Source organism: Cheilinus undulatus, linkage group 18 (assembly GCF_018320785.1).
Source record: "Cheilinus undulatus linkage group 18, ASM1832078v1, whole genome shotgun sequence".
Taxonomy (NCBI): Eukaryota; Metazoa; Chordata; class Actinopteri; order Labriformes; family Labridae; genus Cheilinus; species Cheilinus undulatus.
In genome coordinates this window covers 3756607-3776387 of record NC_054882.1, presented here as the reverse complement: position 1 = coordinate 3776387, position 19781 = coordinate 3756607, and the positions used below count along the sequence as shown (strand labels likewise).

The following is a 19781-nucleotide window of genomic DNA, read 5'->3' as shown; positions in this document are numbered from 1 at the left end:
AGGTGGTGCTTGAGACGTTTTTTGAAAATGTCCAGAGATGGAGCGCTACGAATGTCTGCAGGAAGAGTGTTCCAGAGGGTGGGAGCTGCAGCACTGAAGGCTCTGTCTCCATAGGTTCGGAGTTTGGTTTTGGGCATGGAAAGTAGGCCGGTGTCTGAAGATGGAAGGTTGCGGGATGGTGTGTATGGATGGAGGAGATCAGAAAGGTACTGGGGAGCCAGAGCATGGAGAGATTTGTATGTGAGGAGGAGGACTTTGTAGTTGATACGGGACTTGATAGGGAGCCAGTGGAGGTGGATGAGGGTCGGAGTGATGTGTTGCCAGGGTCTAGTGCGGGTGAGAACTCTAGCTGCAGAGTTTTGGACGTACTGAAGCCTGTCCAGGGTTTTGCTGGGAACTCCAGACAGGACTCCATTACAGTAGTCCAGGTGGGAGGTTATGAAAGCATGAATGAGTGTTTCAGCCACAGAATCAGGGAGTGATGGTCGGAGTCTGGAGATGTTCTTGAGATGATAGAAGGCAGATTTGGTGACAGACTTTATGTGGGACTGGAAGGAGAGGGTGGAGTCCAGGATGACGCCCAGGTTTCGGACCTCGGAGGATGGACAGATGGCGGTCCCGTCCACATGGAGCATGAGATCTCCAACCTTCTGCAGCAGCACTTTGGGGGCCACCACCATGAGCTCTGTTTTATTGCTGTTGAGTTTGAGTTGGTTAGAGGTCATCCAGGCTTTGATGTTGTGGAGGCAGTTTACCAGGGAGTGGGGAGGGAGCTGAGTGGATGGTTTGGTGCTGAGATAGAGTTGGGTGTCATCTGTATAAGAGTGAAAGCTGAGACCATGTTTGTGAATAATCTGTCCAAGGGGAAGCATGTAGATGGAGAAAAGGAGAGGTCCAAGAACAGAGCCTTGAGCCTTAAATACCTGAAAGTGGCATAAGAATAGCTCAAAGTAGCCTAAAAATAACTCAAAGGTTCATAAGCACAGCTCAAGGTAGACTAAAATAGCTGAAAATAGCATCAGTATATCTTAAAGTAGCCTAAACTAGCTCAAAATAGCATAGGTATAGGTAAAAGTCACTTATAATAGCTGCAAGTAGCATAAGAATAGCTCAAAGTAGCCTATATATAGCTAAGAGTAGCATAAGAATAGCTTAAAGTAGCCTATAATAGCTCAAAGTAGCTTAAGAATAGTATAAAGTAGTCTATACTAGCTGAAAGTAGCATAAGAATAATATAAAGTAGCCTATATTAGCTGAAAGTAGCATAGGAATAGCTGAAAGGAGCCAAAAAGTGCTGAAGAAAAAAATAGAATACCTTAAAGTAGCCTATAATTGCTGAAAGTAGCATAGGAATAGCTCAAAGTGGCCTATAATAGCAGAAAGTAGCATAGGAATAGCTCAAAGTAGCCTATAATAGCTGAAAGTAGCTTAAGAATAGCATAAAGTAACCTATGTTAGCTGAATATAGCATCAGAATAGCTGAAAGTAGCCTGAAATGAGCTGAAGATAGCATATGAATAGCTCAAAGTAGCCTTTAAAATGAATTGGGTTCAAAAGTAGGAAAAGGTGCTATTTAATTGCAAAAGGTAGCTTTAATGGGTGAAAAGTGGAAAAAATGGTCAAACAGGGGCATAAATAGGATATAGTGGCAAAAACAAGCTAAAAAGAGGAAGCAAGTGGTATTTAAATGCAACAAGTAGCTTCAATGGGTGAGAAATGGCATCAAAAATGGTGAATAGGTGCAACTATGGGAGCTATGTGGAGATACATGTATGTGATAGTTAAGGGGAGTTAATCCTTGTGTCTGTGTAGGGGCTCCAGGGTTGCTATGGTGATCAAAGCCTGCATGACATCATTGCTTAATCAAGGCTGAAATCAAAGCATAATTAGAAACACCTGTGACAGTTTCTGTTAAAAGTGCTCAGAAAGCTCAGTTTAGTGGCCAAAACATGCACTCAAACAAAGTCAATTTAAGCTGTTGTTGTGAAAGCTAGCAGAAAATCAAAGGTACCGTGAGAATCAGCAGAAGTTGAGGAATGCAGTGATATGTTTTTTATGTGTGGGAAGTGAAAAATCATGCTACAAGAGCGAGTTAAAAACAGTGGTACCGAGAGCTCTCACCCAGGAGTCTTTGATCAAAAAATGCATTACTGCAGATTAGGAGCTGTTGAGGAGTTGGTCACGCTTTGAAGATCACTGTGCCAAAACCGTTAATCCTATTGACCTCAAATCTTTTTTGTGAGCAAGAGGAGACGTGTAGCTACATTTTGCTGTTAAAATTATTTCTCTGGAGCCAATATTTGTCTCAGGAGAGCAGTTTGTTCGCAGAGCTGCCTCTAGTTTTGAAGAGTCTGTTTCTCACTCTGGCGGTGATGTCATCACTCTAAGTCTCACTCTAAAACGTCTGAGAGAGCCAAAATTTTGAAAAAGTTTGATCAGCAAAAAGCATGATAGTTCAAAAAGTATAAATAGTAGAAAAGAGTATTATAGTTCGCAAAATTCTACACAAGAAGCTGAAGTGTATGAGAGTAAAATAGTGAAAATAGCCCAAGGGGACCCAAAGTTATGAGCACTGGAAAAAAGGGCAGATTTAGTGAAATTGCTGCCATCTGCTTAACATTGTCAAACAAAGTTAAATACTTTAAAAATTATAAAAGTTAGAAATGAGAAAAGTCATAGCAGTCGAATGGCGGAGAAATGTGATTTTTTGAAGTTTGAATGGTGTCGATAGGACAAAGTATGAAGGAGGAGATAGCCGGCGCGGAAGAAGAGGAATAATAATAAACAAAATGGCCGACGTGGATATCAATAGTGTGGATGCTTGTCAGCATCCCCACCAATAACAATAAACTTTATTTGTATAGCACCTTTAAAACAGAGGTTTACAAAATGCTTTGACAATAAGCAGAATTACAATTACAACAAAGCATCAAAGACAAAACCCTGACAACAGAAGAACCCATGAAAAACTCAGCCAGCAATGTAACTCCAACATCATAAAAACCCAGAGGAACATTATAAACACAAAACCATGTCAAGTTGGAAAGACATCGTCAAAACCCAGATATGTAAGATTCAAGAAAAAAGGGGAAACCAAGACTACAGACTTTCTCTTCTTCTGAGGTCAACGAAAGGTTAAGAGGCAGGCTATGAGTCCTAAAACGAGGAAGTGAGTTAGCATTTTAGCACTTCCTGTTCCCTCGTCTGAAAGTCTCTGGGATTTTTGAATGAGTTTTCGGGTAAATTCCTGAAATAAGGTCTGTGGTGAACACAAGCTCAAGAGAGTTTAACCTTTTATCCTACAACATAAAATAAATCTGAAACGTGCCCCACCTTTGAATTGTGTATCTTTTCACATCTTAATAAATGTGGTTGCCAAAAGACAGCTAACAAGGACTAAAGAGATAGTCAGGAACACTATACGTCATCCTCCGAAGTGCAGAAACAGAGCCCGCCGTTCACTTGTATCTGCGTGTGATGACGCTAAATTCAGTTGACTGTGTTGTAGTTCAATACAGCATGACGTTAGCTTTTTACTTTCGTCAGATTAACAAACCAGATATGACGCTTATATTATCATTTCGTTAAGATTATCTTTATGAACAAAACATGTAAGTTTCATAAACTTTTACTGGACACAGAGCTTATTTTCAGCAATAATCCAAAAAAACATTGAAAAATCCCACAGGCTCGACGCTGAGGGAACCAAAGCAACGCGAACTTCCAGGTTTGCCAACAAAATTACGTCACGACTGCACCACTCTATAGTGTGAGAGCTTTCCTCGTATTTCTCCTGAGTTTGCGTGGCTTTGGCTCATTCAACAGACACGCCCACACTATCCTGGAGCAGATTTTACTGCCTCACTTTTCATGATTTTCAAGCTTAATTTTATAAACTTGGAGATGTTTTATTTGACTGCAATTTGACCTGGTGGTTCATAACACATTGACCTGTCATACAACAAACCTAAACACAGATTTATAGTATTTTCACTTTACGGGGTCTTTGAGCCTCGACTTTGGAATGACCTGTAGTCCCCGCCTGAGGATCTAAGGGCGCGGCCTGGCTTGTAGGGAGTTAGAAGTCCTGTTAGGAAACTTGGAGCCAGGCCCTTCGTGCTTTAAAAGTGATGAGTAAAATCTTAAAATCAATTGTAAAACATACAGTGAGCCAGTGTGAGGTTGCTAAAATAGGTGTGATGTGATTTTTGACAGATGTTGGAGAGAAGAGAGTTGCAGTAATCGAGTCTGGAGAAGATGAAGGCATGGATGAGGTTTTCAAGGTCTGACTCGGTGAGTTCTGATTTTATTTTGGTGATGGTTTGGATGTGGAAAAAACATGCCTGGACAACTTTACTGATATGGGATGTGAAGGTGAGGTCTGAATCAAATATTTCTCCAAGATTTCTGGCTGTGGGTCTGACATTTTCTGAGAGGGTACTGAGATTGGACTGTATGAGCTGAGTGGAGTTTTGAATGTTAAATAGTATTATTTCTGATTTTGAGTTCTTGAGTTGAAGAAAATTCAGAGCCATCCAACAGTTGACATCATGTAGACAGTCTGTAACAGCAGCTAGGCTTCTAGGGTCCTCAGGTCTCAGGGGCAGGTATATACATAGACATAAAATACGTAGACGCCGCATTGGCCAGTGGGCCGTACGTCAACGCCGCCGCCTTTTTGCCAGAGGCATTCCTGGGCAAGATGCCTCACTCCTGTGCTGTGTGGGTCTGCACTAATAGATGCACAGAAGAGACAAGATCGCGTGAAATAACATTTCATGGGTAAATTAAACAGCTGTTTTCATCGTATTTAGCTAGAATACCGACACATTTTGAGCCAGTTTCCCTAACATTGTTGTTAAGTGGATTAATATCTGCGGTAAAGCTAGCTTTTTAACGTTTTGCCTAACGGTTATTTTGTTTCCAGCAGAGAAGGATGACTTGATCGCTGTCAGTAAAACATATTAGAAAGAAAGAAGAAAGTATCCAAATAAACAATGTAACTGTATAGATACAGAATACTATTGTTATTATAAGATATATACTGTATAGTAACTTAACCAAGTCATGTTATTGTGAATCTAATAATTTACTAAAATATTCTATGGACATGTACAGTATGTGTCATTTAAGTTCTAAAAAGTAAGAAACACAGATGCACCCCCAGTTGTAGTTTATTAATGCTTGAATTATCTACATTTTTGGCTCTCTGATAGTCATTTTGAATAATTTAAATAACAAAATAATATACCTGTAAACCACTTTATTTACAAACGACTCATTACCATCACTTAAATGTAAACGAGTGTGTTTTCTAATCAGAAAATTCTTCATCCCTCATTGGCTTGCATTTATGTATAGTGGCAGCGGGTAAACACAGTCAATGAGGCGTTTGCTTATGTCTATGGGTATATCTGTGTGAAGGCTTTAATGATGGTTGTCCTTCTGGAACTTTGTCCCATCTCCACACAAGATCTCTGGAGCTCTGTCAGTGACCATCAGGTTCTGACCCCCCTCAGTTTGGCTGGGCGACCAACTCTTGAGAGAGTCCTTGTTGGTCCAACAATCCTTTCTCTGAGCTCTACTGTTCCTTTGACCTCATGGCTTGGTTTCTGCTCTGATATCATTGTTAGCTGTGAGACCTTCTATAGAGCAGTGTTAATTTCGTTGACCAAAACTATAACTAAAAATGTTTGTAGAGAGCTTTTTTTCCCCATGACGAAAACTAGACTAACAAAAATAGATCTTGGATGACTAAAACTGCCTAAAGTAAGTTTAGTTTTCGTCAAGATGACTTAAACTAGACTAAGTAGAGTAGTGTAGTTTTCGTCAGACATTCAATATCTGTTTTATTTCTCTACTGGTGATAAATCTAACAAAAAACAACTGCGCTAGCTATTCTGCCTCTCAGCTGTAGAAAGCAGGGACCCCAGGTTTGGCATAGAACACACTACCATGACTCGGTACCAGATTTAGGCAAGAAAATAAATGCTTGGACTAAAAGTAAAGACTAAAACGTAAGGAATTTTATGGACCAAAACTAGACTAAAATGTCTTGTTTTTGTCGACTAAAACTAAAAAGGGTAGAAGTAGAAGGGTAGAAGTGACTAATGTGATATTTTTAGTTTTCATTTTTGATGCATCTGCAAAAGTCATTCTGCTTTCACTTTGAGTGTAGGTCAGTGAGAACAAATAGTTTTTTTTCTTGTAGCGTCAGGCTGCAACATTTATTTCATGTATTTGACAGCCTCTTTTTGTTTTAATTTAAATAATCAAGTTTAGATTCAGAACTTTCATTTCTTTTAACCTATCTTCTTCATAAGATGCTAAAAATAAAGGTAGGAAAAAGATTAACAGAAACACAAGGAAAGATGATGAATGGAGACAACATAGTTTGAGAAAGCTTTATTGATTAAACTGCAGATTTTATTGGACATGTATGAGAGCCCCACACATTCACAATAATTAAAAAATCTTAACTAAAAAAACAACATGAAAATAGTGAGTGTTTTATTTGTAAATTAACTTAACAGACATTGTTCTGCTGATAAAGAAGTTTGATGTTCAGAAACTTGACGCCACACAAATGCAGGACTGAAAATAAAGTTCACAAAATCAGAGAAAACAAAAATCTACGAGACAATGTCCTGAAACAGCATCGTAAAAAAAAGTCACAACTAATGCCGGATTCCAAATTGAAAATATGAGAAATAAACCACCAGCAGATGTTTGTATTTTACGTTACACATCAGGGCAGTGAATGCAACACATGCGGAAAAGCAGAATCACAGTTTCACGGAAATGCCAGGAGCTTGCTCGTGTTCAAACAGAAACGCCGACGTTCAGAGTGACAGAAACAAACAAAAAAAAAAAAAACCTCCATGACCTGGGAACTCTCCACTCAGGAGAGGCTCAGACGAGTGGATGGAATCAATACAAGGCGGACAGCTGGGGCGCTGCAGGAGTTTCCTGACACTCAAAATGACAAAAAAACGATCACATTAGGGGGATTTTTAAGAGAGAAATGTTCAAATCATTGATTAACAGGAAGCCATGTTGTTTTTTCTCTTATTGAGACATGTTGAAAGTAATGAAAAGAATTTAATAAGAAATCCAAGAGGATGTGGGCACGATAACCATCTTATTTAAAGAAAAATGTAAAAAGCGATCCACCCCTTAAAAAAAAAAAAAAAAGAAAAACCACGTACCACCTCTGAGGCAATGCTGAGCCTCGTCAGTCTCTGACTCATCTCAGTGTTTGCTGTCTGCTGAGGCGGAGCGGGAACGGGAGTGGGATCGAGAACGGGAGTGGGATCGGGAGCGGGAACGGGAGCGAGACTGTGTGGTCTGAGCGGGAGCTGGAGAACGGGAGCGAGACCTGGAGCGGGACTTTGAGCGGGACTTGGAACGAGACTTTGAACGGGACTTGGATCTGGAGGGGGATCTGTCGGCGGCCTTGCCCCCGCCTGATGACCTTCTCTCTGGGGTGCGGCTGGCGGATCTTGAGCGGCTCCTGGAACGGTTGCGGCTTCTGGAGCGGCTCTTTGAGCGGGAGTAGCTGCGGGAGCGGGAGCGGCTCTTGCTCCGACTGCTAAAAGAGAGAAAAACATCCTTAATGGTCATTCTTTGGAATCAAATCATTTAACTGTGACGCTCAGAAATAACAGATACAGTGGAGTAAGACCTCAACACAACTCTGAGCCATTCCAAATGAAAGGCACGAACTATTCTATCTATTCTATTCTAAAGTAAAAGTAAAATGAAGGCTGCTCCTTCATTACGAAAGGGTGAGAACCTGTTATGTGTTAAGCTGTCCTAAACATCTCCATACTGAACGATAACTTTCCTTTTAGGTTTATCATAATTATGAAAAACATATATCTCTTTATTTTGAGGAAAAAAAGTCAGAATTCTTAAAAAGGGCAGAGTTACAAGATTTAAGTCATGATTCGACAAAAACAAACAAACAAAAAAACCGCATTCAGAGATTACAGTCAGAGTTCTGGGGAAAAATAAGAATCAATGTGTTAATGTCCGAATTCTACGGAAAAAAGTTGGAATTCCAAGACTAAAGACAAATTTCTGAAAAAGTCAGAATTTGGAAGAATGAAAAACAGTCAAACTCCAAAATCTAAGACAATTATAAAAAGAACCCAAACCATATCGAAGACAATTTAAAAAAAAAATCTAAGACAACCATTAAAAAACAAAAAAAATCTAAGGTAATTGTTAAATAAAAATTCTATTCAAACATAAAAAAACCCAAAATCTAAGACAATTATAAAAAAAAAAATCCAAGACAATAGTTAAAAAAAAATCTAATAAAATGTAAAAAAAAAATCTAAGACAATCATTTGAAAAACCAAACAAAATCTAAGACAACTGTTTAAAAAAATCTAATAAAACGTAAAAAAAAAGACTTCTCCACATAAAGAAGCATATCTGAATAAAGTCATTATTTTGGGATTTAAAATGGAAATAAATAAATCAAATTCAGAGATTAAAGTCAGCTTTTTAAAGAAAAAAAAAAAGATTTCTGAGGGAGAAATGTCCAAATTCGCAGATTTATGTCAAATTTCTGGGGGACAAAAAAGCTACGCCAATGCTTTGACTTTTTTAAGCCATAAAAGTCAGAATGCTGAGAAAGGATTCTGACTTTCTTTTATCTCTGTTTTTGCAAATTTCTGACCTTTGAATCTGAATTTAGACCCCCCACCCCCCCTTAAAATTCTGAATTTTAACTCTGAATTCCTACAATCAAATTCTCATTACTTTTTTTGGGTACAAAAGTTTAACCTAAAAAGTTAATTTTTCATTGGCGTCATATCTGCCTTGTATAAAAACACAAAAATGTGAGTTCAAGTAGTTACATTTTAAACTTTGAACCATTCTCTTCTCGCAGATGCAAACTCAGATAGACCTCTCCTAAAATGCTAGCACTAACACACCTTACAGGTACAGGTGAGTAACTGAGCCCTTAAATCTGTTCCCCTGAGCATCTACCTTTAATGCTAAGCAAACCTGTTTCTGATATCTGAGTTTAACTAGTTTCATGATGCTGCATTCGTCTGTTTCCATGTTTATATTCAGGACCAGTGGTTTGAAAGCGTTCTCTCATATCTCACCCTCTGCTGTCCTCAAACAGCTTCAGCTTGCGTCCGTTCAGCTCTGTCCCGTCAAGCTTGGCGATGGCGTTCTTCATGTCACTGCGGGATGCAAACTCGACCACTCTGCAACGAAGAAGGAACGTTCATAACCAACCCTCTCCACAGATGAATTCATTGAAGTCTGACAGCTGGAGAGGAAACTCACCCTTCATTTTTCTTGGTCCTGTGGGCGTCCACAAAGGTAACCTCACCTGCTTTTCTCATCAAGTCTTTCAGGTCCTGTTTCAAAGCACAATGTAGGATTAGTGAGGCAGAATCGAACCTGAGGTGTCAGTGAGAGCCTTTTCAGACCTGCAGGGAGAGAAGTGAGCAGGCAGCAAGACACCAGCAGACACTCAAACTCGACTAACACTGACTTTTAGTCACTTAGCGATGGAGTCATATTTCAGTGGAGGGCATGTAAACAAAGAGCCGCTGTAGTGTTCTGTCTGGACAAGTGCTGCCTAACCTAAACCGCTTAAAGTCCCTAAAACTGGCTCCACAAATTCACTTACATTTATTTGTTTTTGTCTGGTAAGCATTAAGCAAATTGACCACCACACTGAGACACCTGATTAGTCATACAGCTAAGAATATCTAGTGTTAAACCTGATGCTCTCTTCTATGAGTTAATGCAGGGTTTGTTGGGGAAGAAGACAAGTGTCATACCCGGAGGACAGACTGTATATAAGAAGTGGACATAGCTCGCAGATCTGTGAAGTACCTCAAACCAACATTCGTTCTGACTGGCCAGCAAGGAGCAACTGTACCAATTTTTACCTTGACGTGAGCCTAATTCCTCCATATTGTCTCAGTCTCTACTTTTTTTTAGTCATTTTCAATACAGATATTCATTTTTAAAAATGCCAATTTTGGTTTATTTGTGCTGGTATGAAGACAGTCACTTAAATCCTAGAGCAGACAAAACAACTGAACCGAGAGAGCTTTAAAGGTAGGTTAAGGTGCGCTTACGTTGGCTGCAGGTGCAGTTTGTTGTAAGAACATGGCTCAACCTCGATCTGACCTAGCTGCAGGAACTCTGCAGGAAACATTGAGCTTTTCTGGTTTGAACCAGCTACTGCAGCTGTTTGAACATGTGCTATAAGCCACAGGCATACTTGGATCTTCAGAAACAATTTTGGTTTTGGATCAAGAGGGTTAACCTGCACCTTCTCCTGAACTGTCTTGGTGACCAAGACACCAGAGTACTTTGTGTCTCTGCAAGATAGAGCAGAGACACAACATAGTGGAGCTGGTGGGAGCACTCTCATTGAGTAAAACTGAAACAGTGATGGACCCAGCAAGCAGCTGGTGGAATTGTGGGCTAAGAGTGAAGTTCCAGGTTATTCCTCTACTGTTTGGTAGTACTACCTGTTAACTTTTAAAAACATTTAACAAGAATTAAAGTAATAAACACCCACGTGTCATTCTTCCCTGTGTGATAACGGATTCATGCCTTTTGAGTATAGAGTACCCGCCCAAAGGTCTTACCTCCAGTTTCCACATAGGACTGCGCTGCCCACCGAAGCGCAGCGGGTTTGCTCTGACCGAAAGCGAGCGACCTCGCCCACTGAAAGCAAGTCTAGAGCGCTGCACTGCAGAATATTTTACCTTTAGGGCTTAATTTATCATCCTTTCCGGTACAAGTCCATGATATTATTGCATCCACCATGGGGTTAGTACCCAAGAAAGTTAAAAGGTTAATGTTTGCTTTAAGGATCTGTGGTTTTATGCAAAATTCTTTGGCTAAATATCCCCAAAAATTAACTTTTCCTCATCAATGGCACCGTTGTAGCTCTGTGACCCACTGACCTCTTGGTGACCCTTTGCTCTCGCTGCAAGATGAGAAATAATGTTGATAAAGTGATGATTTACGATCGGGAGTCTGTGCATTATGTTGTATTTTGAAAGAACCAGATATTGTACGATTGTGACTTCCTCTTCTGGAGCTCTCTGATCGACGGGTATTGATGCGGCTGCTGTATGTGGAAATTGGAGGTTAAGCCAAGTGAGTCTAATTTTCACTGACATCTTTGGGACTACTAGATAAATACATTGAGAATTATAGTGATCCATGAGAATCAGCCACTTCTGCTCCACCCAGATGCCACTCCCTGCCTTTAACAAACAGGTTTCCCAAAGTTGCTGATGTGTCTGACTTTATTTGCTCAAGTTTCTTTCCCTCATCAGCGTGTGGCTTAAAACAAACAAACTGGTGAGAGCTAAAGCCTCATCATGGCTGATGTTGTGCTGCCTGTGTCCACTTCTTAAACACTGTGTCTGCCCTATGGCTTCTTTTCTTTCTTAATATGACCTCTAAAATTATTTGTCTAAGTATTTTCATAGTGAAACTGGTTCTACACCCCCTATCCCCCCGACCCTGAGCAAACCCAATCACATGAGTTTTATGCTACTTACCGCTCCAAACCCAGGAAGATATTAGCATAGAGCCACTTGTCCAAAAACCAAATGGGAACCAATGCAGTGTTAAGCCCTTGAGAAACGACCTCGGCCTTGACTCAGCATCCGGCCTCCACAAGTAAGGAACCACCAGAGAGCAAGTAGGGGGAGGGGTGTGCGCCCGACTCAACACCCCCCCCAGCTCCATCAGCAACAGAAAAAGACCCAAACGGGAGAGTGTAGGGACCCTGGATTTGAGGGGGGTTACAGCAGTCGGGGATGCCAGCCCACAGAACCTCCAGACTGTGGCTACGGACCTCCTAAGGCTACCGTATCCTGCGCTAGACCACTTTCACCCGCTACGGGGCCCAGCCAAGACTTTAGACCGGCGGCAACTGCGTGTAAGGAGAGGCACCAAATGGACACTATTCAGAAAAAAAATAACCAGGAGAGGGCGCTACAAACTTTTGACACCTCCATGGAGGATGTGCAGTCACCTCTGAGAAATCAGAGCAGCTGTTAAAAAGTAGTTAAATGTTTTTAGTTCAAATGCCCATCAGCAGCAGTAAATTGAGCTTTTGTCTGGAACCAAAATAAAGATGGAGGTAAAGAGAAATAAAATAGGGCTTTTCATGGTTGTTGGCCAATTAACTATGACTTTTTAAAATCCAACTATAGAAAAATCCATCCGCCAGTTAAAAAAAAAGGCTGCTTTATAAAGATATGAAAGGGACTATACATTTATTTAAAGCCTACGTAATGAGAGACATCATTTCAAATGATCCGTTACCTGCCAGCTGATCCGTGAGGAGAGATTCTCCACAATGAGTCTGTGGTCTGTCCGCACAGGAGGGCCATACCTGTTCAAGCAACAGCAAAGGAAGGAGTCTTAGTGCAAAAGTTAACTTAACCCTGAGACCACTCATTCAACTGTAAACTGATGGACCTGTGAACCTAATAACTAAATATTTAGTAGTATTGCTGTTCAACTGGGGTCCAGATCTCAACATCTGAGTATAAAGCCAGAAGGCTATTTCAGAACCAAGGGGGTGTAAAGGGGAGTTTTCTGGGGCCTAGCCAAACTGGGGCCAAACATGGAGGCCAGCAAAATCATTGTCCACTGTCAAGTTAGGCTGTGATAACTGTATTTTATTTTTAACCTGAATGATAACCTTTCTAACCAAAGAAAGAAAAATTATTTTTTAATTCATGCTGTAGAGCAAATATGGCTTTTTTTTTCCAAATGTGAACTCCTTTTCTTTTAACAGAATTACCTTTTTATTGGTAATGATAGGAATGTGGATGGATGCATAAAATTCAACCATTTGGAAAGTAATGTCAGACTTCAAGCTAAGCCAGGATGTGAACTAACGCAGGTTGCCAGAAAGCAGTAGAGACATTTAATGGAAAATAACTACAAAGTAGTGGAAAGAAGAGAAAACATAGGCAAAAAGCAGCATAAATTGGTTAAAATTGGCAAAAAGCAGAGCCAAGCATGGGCGAAAGGTGGCATAAAAGGGCAAAAAAGAGGCACAAATGGATTAAGAGGGGGCAAAAAAGTGGTAAAATGGGCACCAAGTGGCAAAAGTGGAAGAACACTGGCCAAAAAACTTGCAAAAAAACAATAATGGGTTTAAAGTGGCAAAAAAGACTGAAAACCTGCAAAACAGGTTAAAAACTGCAAAAATTGGTTTAAAGTGGCAAAAAAGTTGGGAAAACTGATGTTAAAAAGACAACAATATGTCAAAAGTGGCAAAAAAAAGTTGAAAAGGGAAAAGAACAGTAAAAATGGATAGAAATTTAATAAAAGAGGAAGTAAAAATGAGCAGAGAACATATTGAAAAGGGTTTAAAAAGTAGCATGAATAAATAATTCCAACATCAGAACCCAAAAAAACAGTTTAACACACTTCTCAACTCCAAAATGAAGTAACTGTTAGCCAGAATACTAGCTAGCACCAATGCTATTGGTCTAACACACATGCATTGATATCATCCTCTGGGTTTTAAAGGGGCCCAGGCTAATCTATAAGCAGGCCTGTTCAGACCTGAAGAACCCTCTGGTACCAGTTCAGAAGTGCTGAATTTTTTGGTTGACTGAGAGCTTCAAACTTCCATGAGAGGTTTTCCTGTGGCACATTTTAAAGTACCTGGATCCAGGAGCTGGGCGGGATGAACGATAGCCACCACCTCCACCGAAACGACCCATTCCAGGTCCGCCACCTCTTCCTCTTCTGGAGCGAGCATGCTCAATCGTGACCCTGAAAGGAGAGGGAGAAATCCTTCAGATAAAACCTGCTGAGGGAGAATGAATTCAAACCCAAACGTGTGGCCTGTGGGATGTTAGTCAGAGATGTACAGCAGTGTTGTTACAGCTGTGAGGGAGCTGACGAATCAGTAATTAGATTACAGTTGAGGTTAAAGGGGCAGATATACACTATGAAATACATCAGCGCTGCTGCTTCACAGTAAACAGAAACACTGCAGTGATTCATCAAAGACACCCATGGTGAAAAATGATTCATGCCAGTAAATCTGCTGCTGACTTTACTGCAATGTGGGTATATTTTCTTACTCATAGTGTAAAAGCTGCATTCAAATATAAATATATAGCAGACCATAATAACAGACACATAGGAGGTCTGTAACGCTACAATCATTGAGAAATCGTTTTCCCAGAGGAACAGTGAAATGTCTGAAGCATTAGCTCACCATACAGTGGCTTCTGTGCTGCTTTGCTTAGAGATTTGCTGTTAAGTGTCTGTGAGCATGCTGGATTAAGGGGATCAGACCACAAAGAAAACATCTAAAGATTATTTTATTACCGTTCACTGCACAGTTCTTTTCCATTTAGCTCGTACACAGCATCGTCTGCATCTCTGTGGTCATCAAATTCCTGAGGAGACAGAAAACAAAGAGGTTATTGACCGAAGTCAGGATATAACCAGACCACATTACTGACAGTGTGGGAAAAAACAGGCTTACCACAAAGCCAAATCCATTCTTCAGGTTGATTTCTCTAATCCGTCCGTATCCTTTGAAAAACTTCTCCACGTCTCGCTCTCTGGCGTGCGGGCTCAGGCGGCCGATGAAGATGCGACAACCACTCATTATTATCTGCTGAGAAAAGAAAACCTGGTTAACATTAAACAGGAAATAGAAAAACAAGGAGTAAATATGGTTTAATGTTTGATGATTGAAGGACAGCATGTTAACTTCTGCTCTGCCAAAATTTAATTTTAGACATTTCACAGAGTGACAGTCACATTCAGAGCTTAATTAGTAACAGATCTGTTACTGATGAGATACACAGTCTTATTGCTCTGTCGCTGTGCAGGAGTAAGTCTTACGATGGCTGAAGAACCAAATACCTACATTAATTTTATCTCAAAAAGTGTATAAATCAGTTCCTTATCTGTGAAATGAACTTTTACAGTCATGAAAGCGTAGAGAAGTATCACATTGACGCAGAGCCAGGGTGAAAGCAACTCAACTGAAACTGAGTAAAGAGGATCAAGGCTGAATGATCATGCAAATCTGGTCGGACCAGTTTCAGTATTGTTTCAATCACAATCTGTTTTCCTAGGTCTAAAACTCATAATCCCCTAATGCCTCCAGTCAACACTTAGCCCTGCAGGTAACCAAACAACTAAACACAAAGCTCCAATGCCCTGAATGATGACGGCATAAAAGGAATTTGGACCTGGTACACAGAGGTGCAAATTCAACATCAACATGTAGCTCACATGGTAAATTGAGGTGCTGTTGAATTGTTTTGCATAAACTCAGATATTTGTCTTTCCCAAAGCCTGCCCTTTTGGATTAAGAACTGATCAAGACTTTTCAGCTGACTTTTTAAGCACTTATTGATCTAGGTTTGAGTCAAACTGCAGAAATGTTAATATATGAGCCCTTTTAAGGTCCTTAAATAGACCTTAACTAGTCTAGGCTTTGACAGAAACCTGCTTTTGCTTCACCATTTGAGAAAGACGTGGCTAGAGGATGAGGTTTGAGGAATCAGTTACATATTTTCTAATCCTTCCTTATAGCCCATTTTTATTTGACTGCCTTTCATGTGTTGTCCTATTTTTATGGCTTACACTCCTTATTGACCTACATTCATTTATAGTTGCGTTTCTTTCAGTTATTTTTAATGCCTCTCTTTCTAATCCTCATTATGCTTCACTGTTTGGAGTTTCTCTTCTTGGTGCAGCTTGCTGCATCTATGCAATGTCTACATAATGTACTGTTTGGGTTTGCCTTGACTGTAAAGGCACATTGTGCAACAAACACTCGGACATTTAACCATACCACCTGCTAAAAACAATACAGTGTCTGTTATCTGGACCATCAATTGTATCAAATAAAGCCTTGGGTCTCAACGGGTGAATCTGGACCCCAAAGTGGATTGCAGATGTGTACCTACAAAGCTTGCAGCAAGCCTATGGTGTCCTTAATTCTAAAGCAGGGCTGTCAAACTCGAGGCCCGTGGACAGTTTTATCTGGCCCGTGAGAGCATATCATATTTCTTACTAACTGGCCCACCAGTATGAGGTCTGCAGATTTATAAAAATGTAAACTTGACTTTATTTATTTAAAAATATCCTTGTGAAGCCATAAAAATCTGAAAAGTAAGGAGTAAGAACAATTAAGTAAAAAGTCAGGAAAGTGGAAAAAGAGATTCATTTGTGATTTTAAAATTTCAATTTTGCATCTCAGGATTATGACTCAAACTTGTGATTTTGACTTTTTATTTCATGTTTTGACCTTTTCAACTCATTTGGACTTTATATGTCATTTTTTATCTTTTAGATTCTTAATTTCAAGTTTTAAGTCACATTTTTACATTTTCAACTCATTAGTTTGGCTTTTTAATCCCATATTTTGTCCTTTTAAACGAATGATCTCACATTTTTCTCAAATTTGACATTTTAAATTCCTAATTTTGACTTTTTATATCATATTTTGACCTTTAAGATTCTCAATTTTAAATTTCAGTTATATCTATAACTTTTTAAGTCATTATTTTTGAATTTTGGCTCATATTTTGACATTTTCAACTCCTAACTTTGGCTTTTTAATCCCATATTTTGACCTATCAGACTAACAATTCAAAAATTTATGTCATATTTTAACTTTTAAACTCAAGATTTCAATTTTAACTTTGATTTGACCTTAATTTACATTGTTTTACTAATTTTAATACCGTGTCCTGAACTTTTAAACTAATAAAAAGGACTTTTTATCTCAGATTTTGAGCTTTTAAACATATCTTTTTTTTTTTTTAATTTCTTAATGATTTATCATCAGTGCTGTTTTTTGTTTTTTCATATTTTATTACTGGTGAAGATGAGTGTGGCAGTTTAAGGTTGTGTTGACCCTCGTAGGCTCTCAGGTTAGACCTAAATCTGATGTGACACCCCTGTTTGAAAGGATACGTCCCTCTATGACTGTGCATTTTTCTGTGACTGTGCATGTTTTGGTCCGTCCCCTTGTTTCATCTAGGTTCCAAACTGAAACACTTTTCCTTAAAGGTGCAGTGTGTAATATTTTGCTAAATAGTGTTCACCCAAACAAACTTAAAATTAAAACATATAAAAACAGGCCAATCTAAATAATTGTTTAATCACCTGACTATATTATTTTTAAACTAAGAATGAGCCTTATAATCATACATAAGGAGGGTCCCTTCCATGGAGTCCACCATGTTGGATGTTTGCATCCTACATGTTTCTATAGCATAACAAGAAGGGAGACAATAGCAGAAACCTTTTTGAAAATTTCCACAGGTAGCAATGGTTGCCTCCAGAAGTGAGTATCGCAATCTTGAATCCGACTATTTGATAATGCAAATGTTTCCTGCACTGCATCTTTAAATAAAACTGTATGCTTAACTTAAAAAAAGTCTTAAAATTTAGTGTCCCCATTTACGACTAGCTTGGAACCACTAGAATCGATTGACCAGTCAATCATCACATTATAGTCCTCTGTAAGCAATAGTAAACTATGCAACAGTTAAATAAGGGTGTAATTTTGAGCTGATACCATGTTCAATACTTTACCACTGGGGTCATCAAGTACATTTGCACAAGAGCCAGATTTATTCTCGACAGAAACTCTGGGGGGCCGGACTTTCAAATACACAAAAATTACATAAATATTTTGGTCTGACTGAAATATCACTATAGTAGTATTTTTATTTTCTTTCAAAACGCAGGAATTTTTTATGCATTACCAGTGAGATCTATCCCTATTATCTATAACACAGCAGGACACAAGGAGACAGGCCTGACAACAGAGAATGAGCCCTCCACAACTGTGATTTAGCACCAGTATTAACCTATTTTAGACACTTTTGAGCCCTTTCTGACACTTTTTTGCCTCTTTAAACCATTTTTTGCAAGATTTTAACCCCTTTTGACCCACTTTTCCTGCATAGTTTATCCCCTTTGTGCCACTCTTATCCATTTTTGCCACTTTTCTCCTCTATTGCCACTTTCTAACCACTTTTCATGACATTTTCTCATCAATTTTTGCAACTTTTAACCAATTTTTGATATTTTTTGCCTCTTTAATACAATTTTTGCCATTTTTAACCCATTCAAACCACTTTTCCTGCATGTTTTATCCCCTTTGACATTCTTTTATCCATTTTTGCTACTTTTAACCCCCTTTCATCAGCTTTCTGCACTATTTTTTGTCATTTGTAAACAATTTTTGATACTCTTTGCCTCTTTTCTCCTCTTAGACCAATTTTTGCCCCTTTGTGCCACTCCAACGCTTATTTTTGCTACTCTCTAACCTATTTTCACCACTTTATCTAGTCATTTTTGCAGCACTTCAGCCAACCTTATCCTTTTCATAAATATCTAATAATTATGAAAGTAAAACAGCTCAAATGTTATTCTAAAACTATTTCAATATTCATTGTTTTGTGGATGGATTTAACAGCTGCAGACATTTAAAACCAAAGGATACACTTAAAACCACAACATCTTCTTTTCCTCCTTTTCTGAATTTAATCAGTGCTTTACCCCGTTAGTTTTGTGTGCAATAAAATGCAAGTAAAGCATTTACATTCATTTTATCGGTCTATCTGTAAAAAAATACAAACAAACATTCCAGAGTTAAGAATTTTTTTTAAAAAAAATCAAGATACATCGATCATAAAGTATTGGTCAGACACCCAATACTGGCAAATTTTCTGTTTTTATTTGTCGAAAAATGCAGGCAAGATGCCCAAAATGCATTCAGACATTGGCAACGATTCGCTGACACTGTGTCAGGATTTTTTTTGCAGTTTTGTTAGATTCAGTCTCCGCTGGTCACATGACTTATTAACTAGATGTTTACTTTTAATTCTTAAGACACTTTCGACATTGTGCATCATCTGAATAGTATGGCTTCAATAGTTTTTATCAAGTACTATCAAAAACATCGACAAAGTTATCTAGCTTTGTAAAAGATCAAAGTTTTGGGCCTAACTTTAGCTAGCTAGCTGATAGCTTAGAGAACACAATGTGGTGATGTAAATATGTCTCATTTATGTCGGTTAACCGCCCTCTGGACTCGATAATCGTTCAAGAGAAACGTTACTTGGAAAATTGTTCGTGGGGAAAGGTTTTCACAATTTAACACCCCTGCTTTCAGAGAAAATAAACTCCAAACAGATGAATATCTTGCTCGGTGAGTCCCAACGGTTGTTGCTCGCCTCGAGGTCGACTTCAGCAGCTAGCTGGTTCGCTAAGCTAGCAGCTAAAGGCCACTTATAAGTACATAACGTCGGAGAGCCGCGGTTAACTACTGCTGAATGTTTCATCTGAGTGCGTGGCTGTTCTAAAAGCATCGACTTAATTTCTTACCAAGTTTTCTTCCTCAGTGTCGAAGATTTTTCTTCACAACGTGTCGATCGGCTGCAACTTCAACAGAGTTGTCTCCAGCTCTCCACGATCAGCGTTTTATCAAAATGGCGAGCGAGTCCAAGGAGCAACGGGGAGTGACGCAGCATTCAGTGATACGTTGATAATCGGGAAAACGATAATCAGCCAGTAGAGGCTCTCTAGAATTAGAAAACGACTGGAATCTTAGGGGGAAACCGACACACTTAACACAGACAAGGTGTCATAATGTTTTCAAATTACAGGTTGCACCAAATTAGGTTATAGAGCCTATTATTATTTCACGTTTGGCTATAATTTAGGTTATATTTCAAGTGTAACACAGTTAATATTGATCA

At 39.1% G+C, this 19781-nt stretch overlaps 1 protein-coding gene across 3 annotated transcripts; it reads right to left on the bottom strand.

Moving 5' to 3' along the window:
- Positions 1-6390: 6390 nt before the first annotated feature.
- Positions 6391-19532, bottom strand: srsf5a (serine and arginine rich splicing factor 5a). 3 transcript variants are annotated; one of them, XM_041812592.1, is made up of 8 exons: positions 19408-19532; positions 14531-14665; positions 14371-14441; positions 13696-13806; positions 12337-12406; positions 9313-9386; positions 9126-9230; positions 6391-7591 (listed from the first exon to the last, which is right to left on the bottom strand). In XM_041812592.1, exons 2-8 carry the CDS (start codon positions 14654-14656, stop codon positions 7252-7254), a joined length of 897 nt encoding a protein of 298 aa, XP_041668526.1. In that variant the 5' UTR covers positions 14657-14665; positions 19408-19532; the 3' UTR covers positions 6391-7251. The 3 variants fall into 3 exon arrangements, with proteins under 3 accessions (XP_041668526.1, XP_041668528.1, XP_041668527.1); XM_041812594.1 differs by having other exon boundaries at positions 6391-7588; XM_041812593.1 differs by having other exon boundaries at positions 14531-14662; positions 19408-19529.
- Positions 19533-19781: the final 249 nt, after the last annotated feature.

Coding starts and splice junctions, on each gene's coding strand:
- srsf5a (XM_041812592.1), bottom strand. CDS start 14,656: ATGAGTGGTTGTCGCATCTTCATCGGCCGCCTGAGCCCGCACGCCAGA. Junction 14,442..14,530: donor AGAATGGATTTGGCTTTGTG/GTAAGCCTGTTT, acceptor CTGTCTCCTCAG/GAATTTGATGACCACAGAGA. Junction 13,807..14,370: donor AAAGAACTGTGCAGTGAACG/GTAATAAAATAA, acceptor CTCTCCTTTCAG/GGTCACGATTGAGCATGCTC.